This window comes from Ambystoma mexicanum, chromosome 6p (genome assembly GCF_040938575.1).
Source record: "Ambystoma mexicanum isolate Mex_15411 chromosome 6p, UKY_AmexF1_1, whole genome shotgun sequence".
In the NCBI taxonomy this organism is placed as follows: domain Eukaryota; kingdom Metazoa; phylum Chordata; class Amphibia; order Caudata; family Ambystomatidae; genus Ambystoma; species Ambystoma mexicanum.
Window position 1 is genome coordinate 1,445,278,061 of NC_090935.1, and position 18,328 is coordinate 1,445,296,388.

At 44.0% G+C, this 18,328-nt stretch overlaps 1 protein-coding gene across 5 annotated transcripts in view; it reads right to left on the bottom strand.

Annotated features, from left to right (window-relative positions):
- LOC138510492 (zinc finger protein 845-like) overlaps positions 1-18,328 on the bottom strand; it is a 252,430-nt gene that overhangs the window by 143,557 nt on the left and 90,545 nt on the right. For 3 of the 5 annotated variants that reach the window (XM_069626183.1, XM_069626182.1, XM_069626181.1), the window contains exon 4: positions 17,973-18,089. The exons of the other annotated variants lie outside the window; for them this stretch is intronic. In XM_069626183.1, coding sequence (XP_069482284.1) covers positions 17,973-18,089 — 117 coding nt within the window. The remainder of the gene's footprint in view (positions 1-17,972; positions 18,090-18,328) is intronic. 5 annotated transcript variants of the gene reach the window in all.

Consider the following 18,328-nt stretch of genomic DNA (forward strand, 5'->3'; position numbering starts at 1 on the left):
GTACCTTGATTAAAGAGGCAGCATACAAACTCTGTCTTCGGTGGTACATGACGCCCACACGCATGCACGCCATTAACCCAGAATACCTGGCTGCGTGCTGGAGGAACTGTGGACAACCTGGGGACCTTATTCACATGTGGTGGTCCTGCCCACTAACAGAAACCTACTGGAAAGAGATTTTAAGTCACATTAAGGATATAACCGGCGTGGAGCTTCCCTTCGACCCGCTAGTGGTACTGTTGGGAGAAGCAGTAGAGGGATGCTACGCAAGCTCAGGGCCGACAGCCACCCGAATTACACATATGTTGAGCGCAGCCAGAATCACAATCGCACAGGCATGGAAATCCAAAGATGGACCAATAGTAGCCATGTGGTGGGTGCGGCTATGGGGCGTGATGGCCATGGAAAAGGTGACAGCAATAGCCCACGGCTCTTACTCAAACTATCTGAACATTTGGCTACCATTACACGAATTCACAGATGACAAAGAGCAGATGTACTTTAAGCCCAGATTGCTCCGTGCAATACCTGTTATTTGATAAACTCGAATATTAAGCTGGAAGGGATCCACCTGGCTGAAGTTTTAAGTCAGGAAAAGAACACTTCTTCACCTTTAAGTTAGGTAGATATTTTGGGGGATAGGGGGAGAGTCCAACATTTATTTTTATTTTTACACTGTTATTATAAATGAGCACTGGCATTGTAATGTACTGAAACCCCATGAAGGGGTAAGGAAGAACTGACATGTATGAAGCATTACATATTTGTTATTAATTTGCTTATTGATGTACACATGTCTATGATGCTCCAAAACTTAAATAAAGCTGGTAAAAAAAAAAATAATAATTGTGTCCGCATTCAGAGAACCAGAGAAGGGAGAAGCGGAATGGGAGAAGAAGGAAGCAGAACCGAGGGACAAGGCAGCAGCATGGGAACAAACAGGAACAACCAAACTCTCGCTGCCAAGTTGCGCCCAATAGCCTCTCTGAGAAAGTTGAATTTAGAAGTGTACCCAATTGCATTTAGAAGCTGCGACCATTTGCATTAGAAGAGTACCCAATTGCATTCTAGAAGTTGCGCCCAACAGCCTCTCTGAGAAAACTTGAACTTAGAAGTGTGCCCAATTGCATTAGAAGCTATGCCCAATTACATTTAGAAGTGTACCCAATTGCATTTAGAAGTTGCGCCCAATAGCCTCTCTGAGAAAAGTTGAATTTAGAAATGTACCCAATTGCACTCTAGAAGTTGCGCCCAACAGCCTCTCTGAGAAAACCTGAATTTAGAAGTGTACCCAATTGCATTTAGAAACTGAGACCATTTTCATTTAGAAGTGTACCCATCTGCATTTAGAAGTTGCGCCCAACAGCCTCACTGAGAAAAGTTGAACCTAGAAGTGTTCCCAACCGCATTTAGAAGTTGCGCCCAATAGCCTCTCTGAAAAAGTTGAATTAGAAGTGTTCCCAATTGCATCTAGAAACGTACCCAATTGCACTTAGAATTTGTGACCAATAGCCTCTCTGAGAAAGTTGAACTTAGAAGTGTACCCAACTGTATTAGAAGTTGTACCCAACTGCATTCTAGAAAATGCGCCCAGTAGCCTCTCTGAGGAAAGTTGAATTTAGGAGTGTACCCAATTGCATTTAGAAGCTGTGACCAATTGCATTTAGAAGTTCTGACCAATAGCCTCCCTGAGAAAAGTTAATTTTAGAAGTGCACCCAATTGCATTTAGAAGTGCACCCAATTGCATTTAGAAGGGTACCCAATTGCATAGACCAAAAATGCATAGAACGAACCTGACCGCTCAGAATTGCACGACGTTCGTAATATGCCTAGGAATGCATTGAACCTCTGAAAGAGCATACCTCATATCACACCCCACGCTTACTCTCTCCTTACACCACCACTCAACTAGAACACAGAGATACTATGACACCATTCGGTATAACTGTTCTCATATCAACATCTGCCGCTCACTCCCCATCACTCTAAGTAAACACTGCTGGTCTCACACCCCCAGCCAGGCGTTCTCCTCAGGCTTAACGCTGCCAGACTCGCTCTGGATAATTCCGGCCAGATCGAACACATACTCCTGATCTCCCAGCCACCACACCTACCGCTAGGAAGCAGCTTCCACAGGAATTCCACACCAGCTGCACACATACCTGGTGCGCACACGCACCTTTGGACTCCCTCTATTCTCTCTACTGACCCGAACTTCGATTCCCAAGGGCGTTCAACCTACCAGCGCCTTCAGACCATACCAATGGTATATAAGGCGCTATATAAGTGCAAAATAACATAACATAACATTATATACTGGCATGGCACGAGGCCAACAGAAACACAGCAGGCATTTGGAAGAACAGCCAGGGAGCCAGCAGCAGCACCAGAGCTACCGAGGATGCGGTCATATCGAGAAGCAGTAGTCTTACCGGCGGGTGAATGCAGAGTTAGCAAGAGAGCTAGGAGAAGGTCTGCAGTGCGAGAAACACCATCCCAAAGAGGAAGCTTCACTACAGCAATGTGAGTCAGGAACTCTAACAGACACTGGTGAGTCTGCCCAGAAATAATGGGGACTTCGGGGTGTTCTGACAGACATGTAAGCAATTGAGAAACAGTTTGGAATACCAACCAAGTAAAATACAAAGACAGAACTTGCACACATTCTCATGTATGAGATGTCAATATGGGGAAAGTTGGAACAAGTAGTACCTCGAGCTAATGCAGTATAGACACAGTGAAGGAATACAAATGTGCTATGCTAAAGACAGTGAACTCAGTGAAGAAGCCCTGGTGAAAGAAACACATCAGGCAGTGATCATTTGGGGGGAAGACACCGAGCAGAGAAGCATACCAGGGATCCACAAGACCCAAAAAGGGGATTCCTGGCAGGGGAGTACACCGGGCAATCCATTTAAAATGTACAGAAGAATAAGACATTGTGGACAAATACCTGTCACGAGAGTATACCAGGGGATCTAAGAACCAGATGAAAGGAAGCCCTGACATGTTAAAACACTAGGAAAGTTGAAGTTAAATAACCACGTTACAATTGTGGGAAGATACCTGGCAAGAGAGTAAACCAGCGGATCTGATGAACCTACTCAAGGAATCCCGGCAGGGGAGTATACTAGGAAGTCCACTAAAGTCATAGAAAGAAACGTACCTACCTTTGCAAAGCACATGGTAAAATAGGTATACCAGAGGCTCTAAGAAAACTGGCAAGTGGAAGTTGTGAAACTGAACAAAGACCTTTTCCTGTTGCAATCAAAATACCTGGCGGAAAGGTACAAGCAGAGACCTAAAGAGCTCATAGGAGGAGATTTGATGGACAAGTACATCAGGTGGACTGCTAAAATATAAAAGAGGTTGGAAAGCACCCTATGTGGAACATCTCATTGTGAAATAAGACCCCTTTGGTTTGTGAACTCAGTGCAAAGATACCTAGGAAAAAGCTAAATGGTATGGGACATATTGTTTGTACAGAAACTTCCTGAATGAGGTATAGGACAATAGCTCAGGGGAAACACGCTCGCCTTGGACGCAAGAAGGCGTGGAGCAACACAGGTGCAATCCCCAGGTCCGCGCTTAGAAACCTCCGGGTATTAAGCGTGTTATAAATAACCAATTATAATAAAGATTATAATAAGAAACCAAAGAGACTGCTTTTTGAAAGAGACCCTTTTGCAATCCTTAAGAAACTATTGTTTGAATGAGACCCTTCTGCCAACCTTAAGAAACTGTTGTTTGAAAAATATACTTTTGCCATCCTACTGAAATAATACAGGGGAAGGGAACCACCCTCTGGATCCAAGAATCTCTCCTTGGTAAAGACTATTTTTGTTGGATTTATCTACTTGCTTTAATTGTGAACCCTTTTGTCAAATCTAAGTCAAAGACACTTCCTTACACCCTTAATGAATCATTTCTAGTGTGAGGGTCAGATTAATAGGTTTTGGACATAAGGACAGGTTATATAAATTTGACGACGAGACACAGACTGATCTTTAGTTTTAGTTTCCTAGGTTTGGAAACTCTTCAGGATAGGGACTGAGGCCTTTATCCAATCCTTTTATTTTAATAAAGATGTCCGACAATGAAAACATAACTGTGTGTCCGCCTCTCATTTCTGACCCCTCACAACTCCCAACAGCCCTATGTTACACACAGGCCAATATCCTGCTAATCCCAAAAATGACATGCAAGACCAGATGGGACAGACAGTAGACAAAAATTGCTCATGACCTCTGGAAGATATACGACTTGCCTACAACCTAATGTCTTTTAGGGCAAAACACAAGACCCATCGGTTCTAACAAGAAACACAGGAACAACCATAGCTAGAGTGAGCCAAAGCACCAAGGAGAAATGAAGCTATGCTGGGAGGGCTCTATAAATAAATAAACATTTGGTGAGCTATACAGGTTTTCTTTGTCATTAGTGTCATTGGTAATCCAAAATGATTTTGAGTGGGTATGACAATTTCGGGGGTTTTGGATCTCCCACCACCCTAATTGCAACTTGGGCAGCATTTTTCATTCAGTCATAGTTCCATTGGAAAAATAAGTTGGCTGTTACAGCGTTGCAAATACACTAATTTTTTATAGTAAGCATTCCATATTTCTCTTCTTTTTCAAGAGTTGACATTTACTTTTTTTTAAATTATAAATAGCTGCTGTATAGAGGTCAGGATCTATGGATCACGTACAGATTAATGTATCTCAAAGGACTGAAAATACAAGTTCTGAATAGGTGAACATTATTTAAGAGATTTTGACTTTTTAAGAGAACTTTTTTTAAAAAACCTTTGTTTGATGACTGTTGTAAGTCGCACACTGTTGAGATGTGTACTATCAGAACGAGGTGGTGAAACAAACTCGGAATCACTAAATGTCTTTTTTTTAAAACAGCCTCATATCCCTTGTATTTATGCCCTCCCCCAAATCACCCAAAGATTACAACATCATAAACTCTTTTTCCAAAGCTCAATACAGTCCACATTGTTTTTTTGTGCATTTATATGTTCATGACAGAATACATTAGCATAATCAGGGAGATTATGCTCCTTTTTTGTTACAACCACAGGAAACCCAGTTTAGGAGCTTTAAATAGATGTCTAGGACCTGCTAACACAGGTACATTTCCATTTTTTTTTAAATAATGTATAAATACATTTAGAGAAAAGTATGGTATTAAACTAATTTCAACAATACGGGAAACAATATGAAGGCAAACACATGGCATGGATATGCAAATATGAATATCTGCATTTCCCAAAACCAATGTAAAAACAAAATGATTATTGGTAACATATTTGTCTGAAAGAACTAAACAATATAATGATAGAAATGGCAAGGTTTAATCACATTTGTAATATAATGTACTTATATTCCGTAAATGCACCATCGACTGAAATAATTTTTTGTGTGAATGAAGCTTAAATATCTTGGTGTGCATAGGCAATGAGATAGAGTTTTGATAAAAAAAAAGATGCAGGTCACAGTTTTAGGGAATAATTAAAAACTGCATTCAATACAAAAAGACATGTTTACTTACATTCAGTTTTTCTTCATGACTGCTCAATTATAGTAACACTCAAAGACGTTAATTAAGGTTAGATTGATATTGTGTTCGCGATTTTTCGATGTATGGAGGACTACTGAGAAAGAACATCCATTCAGTAAAAAACATTGGGCCTCATTACGAGTCACCCGGTATGGAAATAACGGTGGCGTTAAACCCTGCTGCCACCGTTGTTTCCATACCGGGTGATCTCAAGTCCTGCAGGCGGAGGTGTCATTCCCGCCAGGTTTGACCTGGCAGGTTTAACACCACCCACCTGCAGGCGGATGTGGAAACACCGGCACCATCACGAAATGGTGCCGGTGTTTCCATGGTTCCGATTCCCAGTGAGTCCTATGGGACTCAATGGGAACGGGGATTTACCGAATTCCGCCTCTGGAATTCCCGGGTCACTGGGGTTGTAATGCCCCGGTAATTCCGGGAATCACAGAGGCGGAATGGTAATACGAGTCCGGCGGTAACCGAGCTGGAAAAAACGGCAGGTTACCGTCGGACTTGTAATGAGGCCCAATAGCATTCTGGATGTCACACGCCGTGCAGCAGGCAGGAAAGAGAGACCTGTGCAAGGGCAGTGTTCTTGCCAGCGTTTGGTGCTGGCACTGGAAAACAAAGATGGCAGACAGGGCATTACTTTATTACGAACGGGTGTTCATGGTTTGAAAAAACAGCCACTCTAATCCCGTTACTGTTCCAATCATAAAACACAGGTGTACCAACTGATACAAAGGGCAGCAAATAAGAGGCCCAATCAGCGTCATGGTGACGTGGGTTTAATGAATTAGCTAGCTAATAGGCAAAGGAGGTTGCTGGAAGTAGTGGAAGAGATGGCAAAAGAGGTGGCTGGGGTGGAGGCAAGGATCACGCAGTGAGCAGAGGCTGAGGAGAAGGGCCAAGAGGAGGTTGAGGAGAGCTACGAATCAACAAAGTGATGCAGGGAAAATAGTCTCAGAAAATAGCAAGAAATAAACTGAGGTGGAAGAAGTAGACAGTGAAAGGAGAAGAAGTGGTAGAGAAAAGCATCAGGAAGGAGAATGAAAGAGCAGAACCAAGGGAATTCCAAAGTAAGGGTGAGGAGGAAACAAGAGGACCAGCGAAACAGACATCAAACAGGAGTTTGGAGGAGGAATTCATGAGAGGAAGAAAATAGAAAATAAGGTATTTAGGAGGAGGTACGTGAGAAAGGTTGGCAGAGACAATGGGTGGCAGAGACAATGGGCACCGCAATCAGGATGAAGTAGATGAAGACACCAGGAGGACGTTCAAAGGGTACAGAAGGAGGGAGTTGGAAAAAGACATTTGAAGGAGGTTGGAGAAAAAGGAGATAGAGAATGGAGGTTGGAAGAAGACCCCATGTACATGCTTGCAGACGACTACACCTCACACACAAGACTTCAACTTACCTGCCAGTTCAGCCTGGATGCTCTGCTGCTCCATCTCCAGGATTCCACAGAGTGTGCACCACACCAGGAACCCTCTGGGAATCAGGTTTCTGAGCCCCAAGCATGCAGACATGGTACATGTTCAGGGCTCTGAAATGTAAAATGCTTCCAATTGGCCATGACGGGAGTAGGCTGAGGGCCGGAAGATAGCACAGGGGCAACCGTTTGTCTTGGAAGAAAGACAAAGCAGAACAACAAAGTTTTGAATCCTGGTCCTGCGGTTAGAGACTGGTCTCGGGTATTTAGCGCGATATACAAGATTAAGTAATTAGGCTGCTCAAGAACTTTCCCTCTTCATGTAGGGATCTAGCCAGCATGACTAATGGGTCTTGCATGGTTGGGAGAGCTGTACTCCCCAGCCACGCATGGCACACTGGTCATGTCACAATGCTCATCATTCCTGCATGGAAAGCGATTAAAAGTGTGTGCTGCTCTCTGCTTTTTTCTTGGCTCACTGGGACAGGTGGAAAGGCGGTACATTATGGACAAGTCACCACTGACACAGGACAGACACATTCAAAGGTTTTTGTCTAGACTTCAGGGTTATAAACAAACTAAAAAGAGGGATTGCAATTGAATCATAAGAAATGAAACACTCCATACATAATTCATTGACCTACGCTTCCTCACATAGATATGCTTTTATTTTCACCTTTGTAAATCAATAGAAAAATATATTCATAAACAGAATACGCAAATGTGCTGTTAACACAGACCACAGATACAAGTCGTGATCCGCCCTTAATACGCAGGCCCTGGAAAATGGCTTTGTTTATTGGTCTCAGTAACTGCTTTCTACATATTGCTAGATAAACAATACCTATTTGCCAGAGATTCGCAATTCCTATTTTTTAAAAAGTTTAGGGAACACTGATTTATATGCTCTGCTCATTCATTGCCAGGACTTGGGTTAGAGGGATGCTCTCGGTAGTTTGAAGTGTGGTCAGGTCATGTGGCAGGCAGTGCCAGAGCTACTTGGATAGCCCTGTGATGATGAAGAGAGTTATCGACTTTCTGTGAGCAACCTCATCACGGCACGACCAGGTTACCTTATATTTGTGCAATCCATCTTTTACGCTGTTGAGTCCATTACACTGCCCATTATAATGGCTGTGCTATGTTAGTAAGAAATCCTTATACATTTCATCCAAAATTCTTCACAATGCACAAAATCTGACAATACAAAAGGTAGCCAACCATTGGAAGCCCCCAAGTGCACGCTTCATGACTCCATCCTAGACATCACAGATGATCTCATCAATGACACCGCTAATGACTTTACACAGGACTTTGATGTAATTGGCATCTGACTGGCATCACGTGCATTATCCACCTTTTTTATATCAAGGAAATAAAACAGGCGAGGTAAAAAGATCAGCCCAACAGCAAAATAAGTAATGCCCCGACAAAATATCTCGAGTAAACGCTTGATTAAAGGTCAACTTCAAGTCCTCAACAGAGGACTTTCTGTTGTACCAACCTTCAACACTAACTTGTTTGAACAAAAAATTAACTTGCACCGACTATTACGTAAGATCCGTCAGATTCACAACCACCTCTGAAAGAAGCCTCTATGGCCTTTGATGATTTGGAAAGGCGTCCTAAAAGGTGTTTTGTTCCATCTATTCAGAACTCTGTAATGAACATGTTTGAGACAAAGGTCTTGTCAGTACTATAGAAAATGTATTTACCCAAAAGTATCTACGCTACATCAAGAATACCTACCTGATGCAAGTGGAGAAGTTAGCCAAAGATGAACATCTAACTTTGAAAGCAGTTGATTAGGGGGAGCCATAGTTCTTATGAGCTCCTCTTTTCATCATGAAAGTTGTTTGGCATTATTAGAAGATTAATCCACTTACATCAAATTGGAGTATGATCCAATCAATGAGATTAAGGCTTTGATTCAAACAGTTGTAAAAAAAATTAAAAAAAAGCTCTGGATAATGAATGGATTACTGAGAAGACCAAGAACTTTCTTATTAACCGATTTCCAATTGGTACATTTTCTATGGGCTCCCAAAAATTAATAAACATCAGACGTCACCACCATCCAGACCCATTGTGGCAGGGACCGAGAGTATTTTCTATCCTCTGGCCATTTATGTGGATAAAATGTTAAACCTTTGGTACATGCTATACCCATGTATCTGAGGGACACAACACATTTTTTGCATTGTCTACATGATACTGAAGACCTCAATCAGGACTATTCTCATCTCATTGGAGTGAATAGTTTATATACATCCATCCCCCATAATGCGGGCATTGAAGCAATAGAATGGATACTTTTACAAACAGAGTAAGAAAGGGGTAACAAACAATTCATAATATAACTCTTCCTCTGGCTCATCTTGGTTTTTTAATGGGTAAGCTCTCCGTCCTGCACACTCTGGCAGGGGCGCGGTTACACTGTTGTTCCAGGATTAAGTTACTTCACTGAGCCGATGGAGGTTGCTGAAGTGGAAGGACAGGAGTAAGCAGGTAAGTCTCTATTCCAATACCTCCTTGGAAAAGCTGCTTTAAGTCTTTCTGCTCAAGGTATCTAATGTTCGTTCTTGTCTTTCAGGTGCGGCATTAAGCGGCTTTCGGATGATGGGATGACTCTTCTGACAATGATGAGCAGGATTCCTGCCGGTAAGTATAGTGCTGTGCGGGACGCACTAATTGTTCGCTTTATTTAGCTTTCCTTTGCTGTGTGCGACTAACCTGTTTTGTGTTTTCTGTTCGGCAGCTGCGGCGCAATTCCAGAAAGAAGATGGAAGAACCTTTTTATACGGTGTCGAGTGGCAGCGCGATGCAGAATGATGGAGAACTGCTCGATGGAGTTCCTGGAGCTGGCCGATTCAGGTGAGTAGTTACCCGAGAGGGTACCTTCTGTTCGGTTCTTCTACAGATGCGGCGGTCCATGGGTAAGAAGAAGGCGAGGTCAGGATGTTCTGCTTGTAAGGCCTTCAATGCGTGAATAAGTCCTGTTCTTCTCTTTTCACAGGTGCCGATGGATAGAAGACTCTGGACGGGCGTGGCAGAAGGGAAGCAAGAGCTGAACTGACACAGTGAGCGTTACGTTGCAGGAGTGCAGAATAACGCGAAGCGTGTTCAGTTTGCAGTGTGCGGTTTAAATAGCCTTGCAAGTAGTTCCAGGAAAATAGTTCCCTTAACTGTATCCTGCCTCTCAGGTAAAATAGTCCCAAGCCACACCCTGTACTGAATGGCTTAGCATCTCAGAGCCAAGTATATGGACCATATGTTTAACACCTACCATGAGCCTGGCGCCAGCAGCGCCAGGACTGAGTCCAGGTAAGCCTAGCTGGGGCCTGAGAAGCCCCCAAGGAAGCCTGAGGCAGGGATGGGCTCGCTGGTTTCAGGGTTTTGGGAGCATGCACCATGACACTAATCGAGTTATTTTAATATCTTAATTCGACATATTCTCATATTAAATTCACTTCAGAGATCGGGGATCCATGTTTGCACTTCCTGGACATCCAACTGGGGATAGTGGAAGACAAATTGGTTACATCACTGTACCATAAACCTACTGATATTACTAATCACTTACATTACGCTAGCATCCACCCTAAAGTAATGATAAAGAGTTTGCTATATAGTCAACTCCTCAGGCCGAACAGAATTATCACTGACCCAGAGGTTTTCCATGCAGAATGCATTGATCTTCAGAATAGGTTCGCCAGCAGGGGATATCCGGATGAGGTACTGCGAGAGGCTGTTCGTAGAGCATATTTAATTCAGAAAGAAGACTTACTAAGGTCTAGACCAAAAGACAAACATGATCCACTTCCATATATTTCTAAATATTCTAGACAGAGTTTCCAAATTGCTCACATCTTAAACAAAAACTGGAAAATTTCCAAAGACACCCATGATGGCATATAAACGAGGGAGCAACTTAAAAGATAATCTTGTATGTGCTGAAAAACCTCAGAGACAGACAGATGGTTTTGAGCACACACACGAAGGGAACTGTCCCTTGTCTTGCATGCAGCAATTGTAAAAAACCATTGCTCATCCATATACAGGTAAAAAGATTGCCTTACGTGATTCTGCTACCTGTACAACATCTGGCGTTATCTACTGTATCAAATGGCCATACGGTCTACTATATGTAGGCCAGACATCAAGACCTGCACGTGAGAGGTGGATAGAGCATAAATCGAACATTCGGACTAAGAATACTTAATCTCCTGTTGTATGACATTTTGTTGAAATCAAGATACAATTTCACAAATTCTGTTTATGATATTAGAGGTTGTTGAACCTCTGAGAGGAGGAGGTGACTTTAGTACATGCCTCCTACAGCGGGAAATGTATCGGCTACATCTGCTGGACACATTGTACCCAAAAGGTATGAACGAAGAGTTCAGTCTGAATTGTTGAATTTTTTTTATTTATTATTTTTTTTAGTTTTTTTATTTCGCCCACCTAACATAACCCGGCCCAATCCCGTATTCTTCCAGGGCCGCCAGCAACCATGGCCACCTCACTGAATCAAAAGCCTTGACTGCATCTGGGACACCACCGCCATTTCCCCATCGCTTCTGTTTCCCTCTTCAATCACCCGGTGGAGTTGCCTGTGGTTGTGGGTTATATTTCTGTTGGGGACATAACCTGTCTGATCCGGGTGTATCAGTTTACTGATGACCCTTCGTAGCCTATTAGCCAGGACCGCCGTCAAGATCTTGCTGTCCTGGTTCAACATTGACAACGGCCTATAAAGAGCCGGAGCAATGCCCTGGCTTGTTGGGCTTGGGGCGCGGCACGATTAGTGCTTCTCTGAGCGTGTCCGGTAGCCAACCCTTCTCAAAAGACTCATTGAGCATCTCTAGCATAGGGGGGAGTACTTCTGCTTTATATATTTTGTAAAACTCGCCCGGGATCCGTCCGTACCCGGGGTCTTGCAGGTGGGCAGCTGTTTTACCACCTCCTCTAATTCCTCCAGGGTAATCGGTGCGTCTAGTTCCTCCCTTTCTTCATCACTAATCTTAGGTAATTCCATGTCTTTTAGTGTTTCTCTAATCTCCTCCTGATTGTCCCCTCCCCTGTCCTCATATAATGTTCTATAATAGTCCAAGAATGCCTCGTTGACTCCTTCCCGGGTGTCAACCACCTCCCCGTCCTCTCTGGTTATTATCCTAATCGGGGTCCTGGGGGTTTCGCTCTTATATAACCACGCCAACAAGCGGCCAGTTTTATCCCCACCTGCATGTTGCCTCTCGACATACTTTTTGTAGTTAAGGTTGCAGAGCCTTTCCCAAAGCTCCGCACACCTCTGCTGCAACTCGAGTACAAGTTCCGCGTCCCCTCCTGACGTGTCGCTTTCGCGCTCCAGTTGCTCTTCCGCTTCCTCTAATTCTGTTAGGACCCCACCCTGTAGGCCTTTTGACTTAGCAATAGCAGCACCCCGCAACACCACCTTAAAGGCCTCCCAGAGTGTGCACGCTGAATCTACGCTGCCTGTGTTCACCTCAAAGTACTGTGAGATCGCATCCCTGATGTCTTCCCTCCAGTATCTGCGCCCTGGGGCGGCAGTGCTGCCAGGTCAGCACCAGAGGCGAGTGGTCCAACAGGACCCTAGCTCTATATTCTATTTGGGTGGTCTCTATCATCACATCTGGCGTGGCAAAAAAATAATCCAGCCTTGTGTGCAGGTGCTGCGGAGCTGAGTAGTGCGAGTACTGTGTTTCATTAGGGTGTTTCAGTCTCCAAACATCCGCCAGCCCAAAGTCATCTAGTAATGTCTGTAATACCCTGGCCGCCGGGGTGGGCCGATCAATCTTCCCATCAGATCTGTCTGCCTTTGGGTCGAGCACACAGTTAAAGTCCCCTCCCCAGATAACCGCTCCCCCCACACACGCGCCCAGATGAGTACATAGGGTTCTAAAATACGTAGCAGTGTTTTGGTTGGGGGCATATGTATTTATAATGCACACCTCTTTATTCTCTACCAAGGCCTTCAATATGACCAACCTACCCTCCGTGTCCACCACCTCTTGTGTGAGTTGGAGCAGAACGTGCGGTGCCACCCAGACCAGCACTCCCCTAGCGTAGGCAGAGTACGGAGAGCCCACTACAGTGCCTCTCCACTTCTTCCCCACCAGTTCCAATTTTTGCTGGGTCAGATGTGTTTCCTGCAACATCGCAATATCAATCCTCTGTCTTTTTAGGTACATCATGACTTTGTTCCTTTTTAAGTAGCTGTTAAGTCCCCTGACATTCCATGTTACGATCTTAAGGTCTCCCATGGCTCATGAGTGTCTTCCTGCCTCCCATGTAGCGACTCCCCTTTGCCCACGTGATACAGATACAGCCCTCCATTTTTGCTTGTAGCTTCTTGTACCAGCTCAAACTCCCCATAACTATGTACACAATAAATCCCCAACTTCCCTCCCCTGCCCCCACCCGTCCCTTCCCCAACATCACACACCCCAACTGCTGCCCAGCTCCATCCACGGAGCTCAGGCACCCCCACATCTAGCCCTGCAAGCACCGAACGATGCACAGAGCTCAGTAGGGTGAAGTCGCCCTAATGGCCACTTAACTAAAACTGTTGTGGGGTAGATAGAATCGCTCTGTAAGGCTCCCGTTAAGTCAACATTAACCACAGTGCTTATGACAAATAGTGCAATAGTCTGACCTTCTCTACTGAAGGCTGCGCAAGCGACTATATTCAAGTCCCACGTGCCGCGCCATCTTGCGGCACCTTCTTCATGCATCACTTATCTCTTCCGAGCTCTTTCTCCGTACAAACTTCTGACTCCTGGGGACATCCTTGCGCATCGAGCCATCCCATGGCATCCTCCGGGGTCTCAAAAAACTAAGTTTTATGTTTATGAATGACTTTCAATTTTGCCGGATACAGTAACATATATTTGTGGCCCGACTCTCTCAATCTCCGCTTTACCGTCCCAAAGTTCATGCGGCTACGCTGCACAAACAGGGTGTAGTCCGGGTAAGCCGTGATGTTTGTCGCTCCTCGTGTGATCGTTCCTCCCTTACGAAAGTGTTCCAATATCCTCTCCCGGTCACGGTAATTAAGAATTTTGGCTATCACAGGCCTAGGCGGGTTCCCCGGTGGTGGCCTCCTTGTTAGGGCTCTGTGTGCCCTTTCCACTGCAAATCCTTGGGATAGGGCTCCTCCGGGTATCTCTTGCAGTAGCATGGATTCAATGAATTCCGTGGGATCGTGGCCCTCCAATCCCTCCGGCAGGCCCACGATGCGGATGTTGTTTCGTCGGGCTCGTCCTTCCGCCTCCTCCGCTCTGCTCTCCAAGTTGCCCACTCTTTGTATCAGGGCGTGCAGTTCGGCTTCATGGGAGGCACAATCCGCAGTGTTCAGGCTGACTTCCTTCTCAAGGGACTCCGTGCGCTCTGCCAAGGCCCTGACATCCTGTCGGAGTAGGTTAACGTCCTCCTGCACCTCTTTGACCTTGAGGTCCAGTGCCGTTTTTAGTTCAGTGACGGCTAGTTCGAGCTTAGATTCCCAGGCCGCCCTTAGGTCCGCAATCGCAGCCAGGATTTCTTGGTTGGCGCCCGAAGTCGTCATGCCGCTTGCAGTCAGCTTGTCCCTGCTCTTGGTAATGTCTTGACCCGGGGACGTCTTAGCGAAGGTGGGCTGTTTCGCCTTCGGCCTCACCGTTCTATTCGACATGACCCAGGGGACCTGTAGTTTGCACAAGTGACAAATGTGCACTCAGTGCGCCCCTTTCGCTGGGTCACCGTGCGGCCTGCTTCTTCCTTTGTTCCGGACCTTGGTCGGCCATTTTGTGTCGTCTTTCGTCTCCGGTGCTCCGTATCTCTTCCGCACCGATCTCTGCCGCTGTCCCTCCTGCACCATCCAGAAGTTCACCACGCGTAGCCCAATCATTCACACACCGGCATGTGTATTTTCAGCGGTCGACGGCCCGTCTTCACGCACTTTTTTGCCCGGATCATTGCAGGATCTCGGGAGCTCCTCCAGAACGCGTCCTCCTACATGGCCCTCGTAGCCACGCCCGCCCCTGAATTGTTTAATTTGATATGCTTTATATACACTAGTGGGACCAGTTCATATGTAGCAAAACACGGTTTGTTGGTTACTACATGCTATAGTTTCACTAATATGAATGGTATCCGGAATTTGTGTGCATGGTAAACAATGTGGTTTAATTTACAAACACGCTACATTGAAAATATCTTCCACAAAGTCATCAGCAATTTCTAGGTTATGTGCTGTGTATATTTGGGACACAAGCTGGTTGCTTTGAGTTTTCTAGACATGGTTTATAAATGAGCTCCAAAAATCTGAACTATATTTAGGGTTCAGAACATTCAGTAGGAGTTCCTACAGGCTTTACCTACAGTGACCATATATTTAATGACTGGCACTATGAACATATGATTAAACTGTTGTTTTGTACAAACAAATAGAAATTGTGATGAGCTATACACAATGTAACATTTGGCAATATGAATGTAGGATGTGGGATCTGAAAATGTACATCTTCAAATACTTTGGCTCTGCATTTTCTAAAAAAAAATGAAATTGTGGAGAATTATATATGACCAGCTCTTGTAATCCCTGCTACATAACCCCTTGTCCCAATGAATATTGGGATGCTCCCTTTAAATTGCATTAATATTGTTTTCGGTAGTTATCCTATCCTAACAGACATTCACATGGGTACATAAGGGATTTAGATAAGGCACAGTGTTTATCACTATATAAAATAATTTCTTTGTTTTTTTCCCGTATCTTTGTAGTGGAAGGAAGCCCCTAGAGCTACATAGATAGACCATTTACCGCTCTGTTAAGTAGCACTAATTGAATGGAGAGTGTTGATTAGATATTGAATAAAGGTGTCCTCGCAGAGTTAACATTGTTCTAAGATGGCCTCCAGGGGTGCGTTACAGCCACACTCTCCTGGATATAACTTCCTTAGATCGGGGTATCACGCACGCAGGTGCACGTATAAACATATGGCCAGCATGGGAAACCAGCACTGAGATCAAGTGTTTGGTGACCGGAGAAAGACAGGATTTGAGATCGCTATACACACGCGCATATAGTCTAAGGTGAGTTAAAGCGCCATTTGTCACAGCATTTATATTTGTCATTGATATATTTGTACAGGCTTTGGAATACAAGCCTGTTACAGATTCCTTCTCCGAACTGGCTGTTAGGAGCATTGGTATACAGTGGCTCCAATAGAGAGGTTTTTCTTTCTGTTTTCGGGTGGCTTGACCACTTATGACTAACAGAGGATAAACATTTCCTCTACATACAATCTGGAAGTTACTGGGACAGTATGTGAGGCTGGATATATTTAAGGCGTTTTATGTCTATTGAACACGGTAACTTTGGAAACCCACTGTACTAATTGTTTCTTTCATTACTTTCTTAAACAACACAGATTGAATTTTGCGTACAGACTGTATACTAAATGGAACTCTTGGTAGTTCCTCAGTAGAAGGGGCTCCGGGATGTTATATATAGCTTTGGGCTGGACTTGGGTCCAGTAGATCTCACGTTTTGGTTGTACACTCACTGGATTCCTCTCTATATTAGGTATATATGAGTTTGGTGTGGTCATCACACTAGTGTAGGTCGTTTTAAACGAGATTCACACCACTGATATAGGTGGTGATGGTGGTTTGGTTGTACAGGTGTATTCAGAATTGGTTACTTGGATCACAACATAGTGGAAGAATTAGTGTGTAACTTAAGCTAGGCGTGATTACTATGGTAAACTTTATTTGTGAATTATATAAAATGCTTTATGAATGTAGGAATTGTGTAATTTGGGATGCTAGATATCCCATTTGTTTATGTTTATATTCACAGTTAAGCTCCTGAAGAAGGGGAAAAGATCCCCAAAATGCATCGAGTGACTTGTTCACCTCTGAAAAATAAGTCTATTTTGAATACAGACTTCCTGGAAAGTGTATTGGTGTCAGAGGAGTAATATAAACATCTACATAAATGCACTTTCTCACCAAGTTCATGTATGTTTTGCTGCATGCTTATTTACCTGCAGGTCATAGCACCTGTGTTATCTACACTTGCAGTTATTCATGTCCTCTCCACAGGCTCTTGATTTTCATGTCGCCTTCATAGCGATAAAAAAAGGGTCCGATGAGCAGGAACTAAAATTAGCTCCTTGGTATCAGGGATTACCCAGTAAGAGAGGCACACGGAAGTGGAAAGTACTGGAGTGAGCATGCAACTGGAAAACTGGAAAGGGCCTATATATATTGCAAGGTGAGGTTTTTAATGATAACATTAATTAGTTTATTGGTCACAGCATATGGAATGTCATCAGTGAATGCCTCTATGTCATTAGTAAGGGCCTGTGTGCTGTCATCACTGCTACAAGTGATGTCTTGCTTATGGTTATGGGCAGTTCATTGTGCATGGGTAGGAAGCATGTGGGCCGGTATATATACTGCAAAGATCTTCATGCTAATCTTTAGGCTGATCTGCTTTTTTCCAGGAGGACAGAGCCCCTAAAACATTCAGGTTCACATATTAGATGCACATGTCAGGTTCTCGGTCAGCCTCATAGCTTTCAAGAAAACTCAGAATGCCAAACTGCTCAAAGAGGCTTTCATCAATTTATTGGTTTCATATGGAACCACTATCCCACTCCATCCCGCAGTAAAATGGTATTAGGCTTGGACCTGAGCTGACCCCACACCACCAACCAGGTTATTTGAGGCAATCAACACGCTCACTGACAATCGGTAGCCATCTTGTTGTATGGAAAAAAGTGTTCAGGACAACCTCCGACTGACTCCTTGCTCAGTGAAATGGCCTTTGTTGAATGCTGGTAAATTACAAAATAATTAACTAAATATGTATTGGGATACTTAAACCGGTTCACTCCATAAATGTTGAATTAATGTGATGGTTCATAAGATTATGGAACAACAAAATATCAAATAGTCCAATCAACCTGTTCTGTGATGATCTGTCATTTCTACTGCATCAGAGCCTGGAAGATTCTTCCCATGGTGCTTCTCCTCTCTGCTCAACTTGAAAACATTAGCATTGCAATGTGTTGCTCCTGCGCCTACAAAAGACAGAAGCTCATGGATTACTTGTGTTCATGAACTAACTTTACTCAGACTTTGCAGTATGTCCATAGTCTGCACGCACACCTTTCACTGTCCCTTACAAGGAACAATAACTCTTTCGTTGAGGGAGGCACCTTGGTAGGGATTACATTGGAAACATAATATCACAAGGTTGATTACAAATCTGTAAGAACATCATATCATTTTAAAGATTTTGAAAATCCTAACTTCTCAA